This window comes from Cajanus cajan, chromosome 5, assembly GCF_000230855.2.
Source record: "Cajanus cajan strain Asha chromosome 5, NIPB_CcT2T_4, whole genome shotgun sequence".
NCBI classification, from domain to species: domain Eukaryota; kingdom Viridiplantae; phylum Streptophyta; class Magnoliopsida; order Fabales; family Fabaceae; genus Cajanus; species Cajanus cajan.
Genome location: NC_138521.1, coordinates 51,112,096 through 51,123,140, shown reverse-complemented (window position 1 = coordinate 51,123,140; position 11,045 = coordinate 51,112,096). Strand labels below are relative to the sequence as shown.

Below are 11,045 nucleotides of genomic sequence, written 5' to 3'. Positions count from 1 at the left end.
CACTTTGGGTAGAACAAAACAAAAATAATATATTAATTATCCTCTGGCAACGAGGAAGAAATAAATATTAATTGTCTATTGGGCAGAATAAATATAAATATTTATGTGTGTCACTTTAATGTGATGAAGCGTAATAAACAGAGAGAAGATAGTTTAATAGTGATTTATACTTTATAGAGACAGATGAATGAGATGAGATTTGACCGCACGTGTGGTGCACTGGCCGATGGACTCAGTTAACTTTCTTCCGAGGAAATTACACTCACACGTCACTGTTTGGTCGTGTTTAGAAAATTGTAAAAATTATATTATTTTTATATTTTATTATATAAATAAATTATTATATATTTTAATATAATTAAAGTAAACTTAAATTTAATTTCCTATATTATATAAAATAAGTTTATTTGTGAATAAAAAAATAATTTTTATACTATTAAATTGAAAAAAAAGAAAAAATATCGATAAATCATTTAAGAAAAATCCAGTAAATATTGTTTAAAACTTTATTAATAGAGAAAAAATAAAATAAAATTTTTATGAGTTTTTTAAATTCATGTAATAATGTGTGACATAATTATAAAAAAAATATATTATGAATGATCTCATTTATTTTAATCTTTAATTTTAGATTGATGTTTTTTTTAAATATCAATAGTTAAAATAATTTATTATTATAATATAAATTATTTATTATAAATTTAAAATATAATTTTATATATTTTAAAATATTTCTTATGACTTACAATGATAATATAATTTACGAATTTAATAATATTAATCTATTATAAATTATAATAGTATAAAACTAATAATTATTTGATCTTTTTCACACAATAAAATACTAGTATTCTAACATATACCTAATTAGATTGAACAAATTTTTTTAATATTCTTTTACATAATAATATGTTTCACTTAAAATACACTATATATTAAATTATTGGAAAAGGACAAATAAATCATTAGTTAAGAATTTGAGTTTTATATATAAAAATAATAATTAAAAAAAATCTAATTAAAAATAGTTATTTTTTTGATAAATTAATTACAAAATAAAACTTGACATATAAATTAAATAAGATATTATATTTTCACTCAAAATAAAATGATCTTAAACAAAAAGTTGAGAATAAAGACAATTTAAAAAATATCATATATATTTTTTATATAATGACATAAGTTCACAATATTCTTGAAAAATAATAAATTTTTAAAAAAATATTATAATTTTAATTAACTTTAATTTTATTTTGATTTATAATTTGGAGAATGATTGTATTAATATATGAGTTAATCACCTACATATTGTCAGTGTAAAAATTTTTTACACTGATAACAAATCTTATATTTTAATAGTACCATGTCAGTTGCTTATTTAATGAAATAATAATAAAATAAAATAATTTAAAAGATATGATCGGTTGCTAGTGTAAAAAACTTTACACTCAGTGTATGGATGATTAACTCTTAATATATACACAAGTTTGTTTTAAGTATTTTATTTTGATATTATTTTCTTTAATTTTAAAAAGCTTTATCACGTTACTTAATTTTATTGAACAAAACATTTATTATTTCCTTTAATTTAATTTATTAATTTAGTTTTAATTAAATATAGATAAACATCCAATTAATTTTTTTATATTCTAAATCTAGTACCTTGACTCTTTAACTAGTTACAATCTCATCCTGGAGTTGATAGTTATAGGTTGTGTACTAATCTGTCCTCTTACCTGAAAAAGCACCGCAAACTAAATTGAACAACGGTTCTTAATTAATTATGGTTCTCATTTTATTAATTTTACCCAAATTAATTTGCTTACTGTATTTTGTAAGGATGGGATTACAAGAATCTGCCCCAAAAGAAACAAGTCTTGTTGAGGGCAGTCCAAGCTCAGTGTCTTTGTAGGAGGAGCCTTTTCCTTTGGCAGCCAGAGTTGCCTTTTCTTCTTCCCCATGCTGCTAGGTACGTTTCCTCTTCATTTTTCTTCCCCTCCTCAATTATTACACCCTTCCCTAATGCCTCTTTTGACTGTTTCTCAGAATTTTCAAGTGCCTTCCATTTTCTGATTTGTACAATAAAGCAAGTTTGTTGCTTGGAAACTGCTTCAGAGACTGCCTAAGTTGTTTTATTCTGCTTTTACCCACTTCGCGCGTGCAATGTCCACTGAAGGGTGCTTCGCATTGCAGTAATTTTGATTTTTGTTTTCTGGCTGGTTCTCATCAGAAGCTGCTTTCTTTCGCTCAAAGGGGTTTAAAAAATGCCAATGTTTCAGTCTCTTTGTAAGAGGGATGGGGTGGACGGCCAGATTCTAGATCTGGACACGGCGGTCAAAGATGGGGTTTTGGGTGGCGTCGATTCTGGGTTTGTGGGAACAACTGGGGTTGCTGAAAAATTGGATCTTGGGAGAATGATTGAAGAGTTGGACTTGTGTGATGTTCCCTCTGTGTTCATTTGTCCAATTTCTCTTGAGCCAATGCAGGACCCCGTGACCCTTTGCACGGGCCAGACCTATGAGAGGTCCAACATTCTCAAATGGTTCAGTTTAGGGCACCTAACTTGCCCCACTACAATGCAAGAGCTCTGGGACGACACCCTCACTCCAAACACCACCCTCTACCGTTTGATATTCACTTGGTTCTCTCAGAAATACCTTGTGATGAAGAAAAGATCAGAAGACGTGCAGGGGAGGGTGTTGGAGCTTGTTGAGACGCTCAAGAAGGTGAAGGGCCAAGCTCGTGTTCTCGCCCTCAAGGAGCTCCATCAAGTGGTCGCTGCTCATGCCACTGCCCGCAAGGCATTGCTTGATGGTGGTGGAGTCTCCGTGGTATCGTCCTTGCTTGGTCCTTTCACTTCATATGCTGTTGGCTCCGAGGTCATTGGTGTTCTTGGGAGTTTGAACCTCGATTGTGAGTCCAAGAGGAGTTTAGTGCAGCCTGCAAAGGTTTCACTGATGGTGGATATTTTGAATGAGGGTTCAATTGAGACAAAGATCAATTGCACTAGGCTGATTGAGACACTGATTGAAGGGAAGGATTTCGATTTGGAGATTTTTAGGAGCCATAGCCTTTTGGTTGGGTTGATGAGGCTTGTGAAGGACAAGAGGCACACAAATGGAATCTTCGCTGGACTGAAGCTCCTCAGAAAAGTTTGCTCGCATTCCGAAGTTAAGAGTTTGCTGGTGAGCATTGGGGCTGTTTCTCAATTGGTTGAGTTGTTGTCTGGTTTGGAGCTTGATTGTTTGGAATTGGCTCTTTCAATTTTGGATGCATTGGCATCTGTCCCTGAAGGCAGATTAGCTTTGAAAGACTGTTCTAATGCCATACCCATTATGGTGAAACTGTTGATGAGGGTCTCAGAGAATTACACTAAATATGCATTGTCAATACTATGGTCTGTGTGCAAGCTTGCACCTGAGGAGTTCTCTTTGATTGCTGTGGAAGCAGGACTTGCTGCCAAACTCCTCCTTTTGATTCAAAGCAATTGCAATCCTATGCTGAAACAACAGTCGGCTGAGCTTTTGAAGTTGTGTAGTTTGAATTATTCAGATACAATCTTCATTTCGAAGTGCAAGCTTACCAGAACCATCCAATGACTGAATTTTAACCTGGTTATGTTATATCACAACTTGTAAATTTGTAGGACAAGAGAAGCAAAATCCAGCTACTTTCCAGGCTACAGAACTAAAAAATCCCAGGAGTTGGCATGGGGATAGTGGTGCAAAATGCAAATCTCTCCTATATGTTTGCTTTTTGCGTTTTGATTCCAGCCATTGATATTTGAGTGAAGGACACCAACACACCTTGCTTGAGTGGGTTCACTTTTGAGTGTTTCTTGTCCTAGGTTGTTTGCAATAAGCCCCATCAAGATGTTGAAATTGTTTATACTGCTTTTTGGGGGGTATATGGATGAAAGAAATCATGCTAATGTTGGATAAAGATACTCTTAGGAGAGGGATCACAACTAGGGTGGAGCTTGTAATTTCATTTGTAATTTTTGAGGAGCTGCTTTGCTCCATGTCTTCATTGTACTGTATCATCTTTCCCTTGGGGTTTTACAGGCCACCAATTTTCCCTGAAGCATACTGGGGTTTTGATTTTGACATTAAACATGTATGAGAGCCCCTTTGGCTTTCAATTTTCATTTAATCTGTACAATGGAAATAACCATTTTTATTATGCATTACAATCACAACTTTTCAAGCAGTCATATTGATATTATTAATTCTTGGATCTCAATTATTCAGTCTTTTCAAAGTGAAGAAACCGTATCCTTGTTTGTGGTTTATGTTTTGTTCTGCAGCAAGCGAAATGACACGAGGTGGAAACAAACAATGAAAAAGGCGTGGCCAGCAAAGTGATAGCAGGTGAAGCATTCATAACATGTGCTTGAGTTTACACCCAACCCATTAAAAGGAGGGTCATCACATGGCTCTCTCTCTCTCTCTCATGTTTACAAAAACCAATCATTCTGAAGCTTGATTTCTAATATCAATTTCAAGATTTAAATTCTCAAAACAAAAGGGCGTTGTCCACGTATATGTAGTCTTTGATTTATTGATCTTTTACGTTTGGCCTAACTAAACGTGTGCAGTGATCATTGAAGCAGGAACCCCCTAATTCTTATAAATTGATGCCTTTCTTCTGATGCTTCAGTGGTTCTTCTCTCAATTCATACATGTGGTCTTGTGTTGTGGTAGGTTCTTGGGACAAAGCTGAAATGTGGCTAGCAAAGGAAAAGGTTTATTGGTGTCTAAACAAGTTATTGGAACCAACAAAGAAAAAAGTGATGGAAGCAGATATCTAGATTGAAAAGCATAATTTTAACTTGGTTCAGGCTGTGGTGTCAGTTTTGAGTGAGTGGAATTGTCTCTGATTTCATCTTCGAGAAATATATGTTTGAGAAATTTTTTCTCCTAACACGACAATCCTTTTCTGGGCCCTTGCCCCATGGACTATTTTACTATTTTAGTAAGTAACCTTATCTTTGAGACTTCCCATTTCAAGTGAGCTAAATAAAATTATTTAAATAACTCTCTTGGCACTCTTACTGGTCTCGATTGTGAAAAATATTCGGTCCTAATAGGAGATATACCATATTTCTATTTGATTCTCCTTTCCTCAGTCTGGATTTTATCAAGTTATCACATTCTTTTTATAGGTGATTTGTCTTTCAGAGTTGGAGGAGGTGAGATGTGTGTTTGCAGTTGTATAGAAGTAGAACCTATAAGATTTGTGTCCAGGGAGGAACAAAGGAGCAACATAGTCATTTGTTTCGGCCTATATGGTGTTTATGATAATGATATCATCGCCACCACTATCCCTAGTATTAACAATATCACAAAAAGACACCCACACTAATTTTAATAGGATAATCATTTTTTCAAGTGTATTTATTTTAAAAATGAAAAATGGAAAGAAAACCAAAATTAAAAATTGATCATAATTTTTGAAAATTTTTAAAACTTAAAACAAAAAACTATTGATTCAGTTAGTAATTCACGGATTAAACCAACGATCCACCGATATAGTACGGTAATATAGTTTATTACCTATTAGATGTTTAAAATACTATGAGTTATGGCCCTAAAGTCTATCAATTTTTTTTAATGTTTTTAATTAGTAGCTTGAACTTTGAAAATTAGTTGGCTTCTCATCATTTTTCTCTTGCCCCCGTTGTCAACTTGGTTTGAGATCTTGATATGATCATACAAGAATATAAATCTGATCTTCAACATCAATATCCTTTTCCTCTATCTTTTGAAACAACGGCCGATGAAAATCAAAAGCAATCATTGACGAAGGATAAAATTAAAAGGATGGAAAGATCCGAAAGCTACATGCTAGATAAAATTGATTGACATGTTAGATGTTATGTCCTGAAATTAAGGAAGCGACATTCTAATTGAACGCATGAAGCCCTTAATTGCAAATTTTTTGCACTTAAAAGCAGCATTCATTTTACAAATATCTTCGTAGCCTTTATCTACAAAGGAATTTAAACAAAAAGAGTAGAGAGAAGAAGGATAATGTTGCACCGATTTGATCAACTCACGTAAATGGTATGGGCTTGGGCCCAAAAAAGTCCTATGGGCTTCTAGTACCCAACAACTTTTTGGGCTGACAGAGATATCTTAACATCTTCGATCCTGTTGCCGTGGTTGCTACAGATTTGAGAACATACTTTGACGATGTTCAGACGAAGCAGGTTTCTTTCCTTCCCTATGGTAATTGGGGCAGTCATGTAAGTTTTGCTTTTCTCTTCCTCTATATGCAATTTTCTCTCTTTATATGCATGCCTCGATTTAATAATTGATTGATCTTGTTAATTATGGGCAGTGATGATTTTATCTATCATATATTATATGTGGGCGATTTGCTCTCTCCTTGTTTAAATTTGGGGTTACTAAACCTTAGAAGCACGTATTTTGTTGGGAGAACCCAATCAAATTAAATTTGTTTGAAGATTTTGAATTAGATTGGTGTAGTAATGTACCAAGATTTTGTATGGCTATGCAGCATTGGTGTTGTTTCTGGGAAGGCAATATTTGGACCCCCTCTTGATGAGTATTGGAAAAAGAAGCATCGGGAAGAGTCAACTCCTGCTGCTAAGGAGGATGACTCAACCCCAACTTAGTTCACCAGGATCACATTTTTTCTCTTTATGTTTCGACTGAAGACCAGGATTGAAAGACCACATTTGAATTTGCATTGCAATCTTTTACAGTTCCTCTTTCTATTGAGGGAGTTTTGGTTCTCTTACTACTTTGTAGAAAATTTACTGTCTAACTCATTTGTCAGGTACCATTTACAAGCATAGTTATGTCCTTAGACTAAAATATAACCCAGACCTAAGCAATGTGTACACATGCTCAATAGAAATGATGGAAAATCAATAATATACGAATGTTGTGTTTATAATAAGGCTTCACAAACAATCCGATTCAAGGATGTGTTCCACTGATTACTCCATCAAACAAATGATACTGCTGGATAATGAATTCCACTTTTCTACTAATTGGTTGTGGATAGCAGGTTGCTGGCTGGTGTAATAAAAAGCTACCTAATAAGAGGATATTGAATGTGTGTATGCAGGAAGGTTAATATATTTGGCTACCTAAATTGCTTAATACTATAAAATTTGCCTAACTAGGTGAAGTTATAGGATACGATCTTATAGTATAGCAGTATAGACAGAAACAGATATAATATAAGATCTAAGTGGTCTATTTTCTTTTGTTTCACTTTAAATTTGAATATTTACATGCATAGAGAGATGGCTATATAATACGAGAAATTGGGCCTATAGGAAGGAGGAGGGACTGAGAATCTGAGAATACAAAATAGACAGGAATAACCAAGCAGGGAGATCAGAGGGAAGTAACACTCATAACAGCAACTGTCACGCCCCTTTTCCCTTCTTGTGACTCGTAACAAATTGTTATATAGTTGCATGTCGAAAGATGCATGATGCTTCACCATCGTGAAAGAGATTTGTTAAAGTAACAATTCTGAATCACATCCTATTAGTAAACGAAACTTTTGCAATGTTTGCAGGTACATTGAAAGACGAACTGTCATGTTACAATAACAGAATTTTGCTGTCACATTTCTCACAATCCCAACTACTACTACAGTTTGAAATTGAACTGCACGGGGTGCAGTTATGAATCTCACCGTTATATAAGTTTCTCACTCCTTTATTTTAAAATTATCAAATTATTTAAATTAAAGGAATGACTGAGATCTGTTCAGTTTTTTTCAAAACTGTAGAGGATCTTAATCCGGAGTGATATCAATTATCATTTATCAGTGCATCTTTTGACATAAGGTCAAATAAGTCTACAGAATAAATTCTATGCTCGATTTTACTGACTCAAATGTCTCCCCCCCAGTCATAGCATGATCAGATCAAGCCTCCTATTGCTAGAAACAACCAATGTAGAAGAATCCTTGCTGAGCCAACCACTTTCTTGCTTTTTCTTCATTCAAACAATTTCCACTTTTGGTTCAATAGCTAATGCATTTTCCACTCAAGTCCTGAGACAGAGTTACAGTTAGACTTGAACTTTTCGTTGGAAATTTCTCCATAATTAATGGAAAACCAACTCCAAGTAACCTTGTTAATTTTAATGCGTAGGAGTTACAAGGATCTTTGAAAATTTAGACATTATTTACCATTCATTACTCGCTATTGGAAGAAGAAGCCCCACACACACATATATAGGAAAACTCATGAGTTGGAGAATCCACATCCCATCCACAACAAGTGTGTTAGTGAAAATTCTTAATATTCTTTTTGAGGAATTAATATTTTTATCTTAGGCTTAAATATATTTTTAGCTGCTAAAAATTTAGGATAAATTTATTTTTGTCTTTCAAATTTCAAGTTATTATTTTTAAGTCCATGTAACTTTTACAAATCTTGTTTTAATTTCTCAGGTCACCAATAACTTATCTAAAAGTGACCGAATGAGATAGTTATACAGTATCAAATAATTTTAATGTAATGTTTTCATTAATAACGACACGGGTAAGTAGATTTTATGAGCAACATTTAACAAGTTCCTTAATAAAATTTAAGTGTAATGAATAAAATAAATTTTTTTGAAATTATAGAGACTAAAAGATCAATTTTAAATTTGAGAGATTAAAAACATATTTAAATCTTTCATCTTATTTGGTGAGTGAAATTGTAAATTGTTTTTGTTGCATGAGATTGAGAGGTCCTTTTGTATCAAGAGAGGAACATTATAATCTTACTTTTAATGGTGAATATACTTTACTAGTTTGAAATTATATCTATACCTATATATAAAAACATTTCATTGTTTTTGTGTATACAATTTTTTGATTATTTTAGTCTAATATGTTACAACCACCGCAAACTTTTTCCTTCAAATGGTTACTCTATTATTTTTATTTTTATTATTTTTTAAAATATAAAGAAGTATGAAATGTTTCTTTTACACCAATCTAGATAAAGTGATAAACTTATTTGTAAGCTAAAAAAATTAAAGAAGAAAATGAATTGAGGTTCTCCGTAAGTTAAAAAGAACTTACACATAAACTTTAATAAAAATCTTCATCTAATATCCTCAAAAGGTTAAAATACGTTGGTTTTAGCAAAGAAACTTAATTATATTACATTGGTCAGAACATTTTTTTACTTCCTATATTTCACTTATTTTATTTTTTAGCCTTTATTATTTAAAATATTTTTTTTTAGTTCATATACATATTTTTTTCAATCATTTTTAATCCATATAGTTTAAGATAACTTTTTTTAGTCTATATACTTATAGTTTTAAATTTTTTTAGTTTTCATCGTTCATTTTTTTAATATTATTTATTTTGTATTAATGTGATATAAATATTAATTTAACTATGTAGATTTATTTTTAATATATTTCATTAAGTGGATTCTTTATATTCGAACTAGTAATTTATTAGTTTTTAACTTAAATATGTTTTCATAGATAAACAATATTCCATTAGTAAATAATGATTTTCATGAATAACTTGACCACTATCATAAAAGTTCGTTCACTTAAATTGATCTCAATAGTGATAAGTGTTAAGATTTATGGATGGTGAATCAAGTTCTGAAGTGTTTTGATGATAACAAAGGTCATGAATGAACAAAGGAGAAGACATGAAGATCATGAATGAAAATCAAATGTAATAGGAGTAGTTTATGTGTTATGTTGCTTAGTTATTCAATTATGTTGTGGTATGCATGTTTATGCTTGTGCATGAGTCAAATCTTAATTCTAATTGTCTAAGAGTGAATATGATGATGATTGAGAACAACTTGGAGAGTTTCTGGATGTGTGAAATCGAATTTTGAAAACTAACTTAAAATAATCGATTATTACTAACTATAATTGATTATTTCTGCTATATTTTTCAATAGTTGAGAAACATTGTAATAATCAATTATCCCAGAATGTGCTCTCTGGAATAATTGATTATCTTGCAAAATAATCGATTATTCTGTTCTTGAGTGATTTCCAAAAATCATGAAGAACAAGACAATCAATTATCCTTAAAAATAATTGATTATCTGAATCTGAAAACTTTATAAAAAATGGTTATCTCATTCAAAAACTTAAGCAAGTGATATTGTGCAAACTTTGTGATATACTTTTGATCTTTATGATCTTCTTGGAGTGTTTTCTTTGTGAAACCAAGAAGTAAAACACTTTGAGAAAATGTTTTGAGAAAAATCATCATCATCATCACTACATTCTTGGAGAGAAGGACTAAGGTTCAAACTTTCAGGTGAATTCATTCCTTAATTCTTTTTGTGTAAGGTGGTAAGAATCTTGAGTAGGTTTCTCAAGTGGTAAGGAGTTCTTGTAGTGAGTTTCTACAAGAAGTACTTTCTTGGGTGTAAGAAGGGGTCTATCTTGTGTGTTAAAGTGTTTGCATGTGTAGAGTGTTTTAAAAATTCTTCATTGAGATAGTGGAACAAATCTTAATCAGGTTATGATAGAGGACTGGATGTAGGTCACATGTTGAGTGACTGAACCAGGATAAATAACTTTGCAATCTTCTCTCACTCTTATCTTTTACATTAAGCAATCTTTAATTGACTGTCAAAACAACTGCTTATGATTAATATTCTTGTATGATTTAAATGGTTTAAATTGAAATATAAGCACTGCATGATAACTTGGTCATAAAGTTGGTCACTAAAGATTAGTGAAACAAGCATATAGGAATTCATCCCATATACTAAGAGATTCAATATACTTCATAGGAAATTGATTTTAGAAAAGTTTTAGAAATTAAGATCCTAATCTCTAGTAATTTTTTAAGTGTTAATAAATCCAATTCACCTTCCTCTTGGATTGAGTCATTCTTTTTTATCAATAAGTTGATCAATATAAATATCAATTGAATAAATCATATCACATAGATTCAGAAATTATAACAAAACTAAAGAAAAAAATATATTATAGTTACATTACAATGAAAGAAAAATGGTACAGAAATGCATTCACAAATTTCTTAAAATTGGAAGCCATTTATGGGAA

The 11,045-nt window shown here is 31.7% G+C and overlaps 1 protein-coding gene across 2 annotated transcripts; it reads left to right on the top strand.

The window, feature by feature from the left end:
* Nucleotides 1-1,701: 1,701 nt before the first annotated feature.
* Nucleotides 1,702-6,927, top strand: LOC109810534 (U-box domain-containing protein 30). 2 transcript variants are annotated; one of them, XM_020374018.3, is made up of 3 exons: nucleotides 1,702-1,969; nucleotides 2,047-6,247; nucleotides 6,523-6,927. In XM_020374018.3, exon 2 carries the CDS (start codon nucleotides 2,265-2,267, stop codon nucleotides 3,597-3,599), a length of 1,335 nt encoding a protein of 444 aa, XP_020229607.1. In that variant the 5' UTR covers nucleotides 1,702-1,969; nucleotides 2,047-2,264; the 3' UTR covers nucleotides 3,600-6,247; nucleotides 6,523-6,927. The 2 variants fall into 2 exon arrangements, with proteins under 2 accessions (XP_020229607.1, XP_082931464.1); XM_083075338.1 differs by lacking the exon at nucleotides 1,702-1,969 and having other exon boundaries at nucleotides 1,976-6,247.
* Nucleotides 6,928-11,045: the final 4,118 nt, after the last annotated feature.

Coding starts and splice junctions, on each gene's coding strand:
- LOC109810534 (XM_020374018.3), top strand. CDS start 2,265: ATGCCAATGTTTCAGTCTCTTTGTAAGAGGGATGGGGTGGACGGCCAG.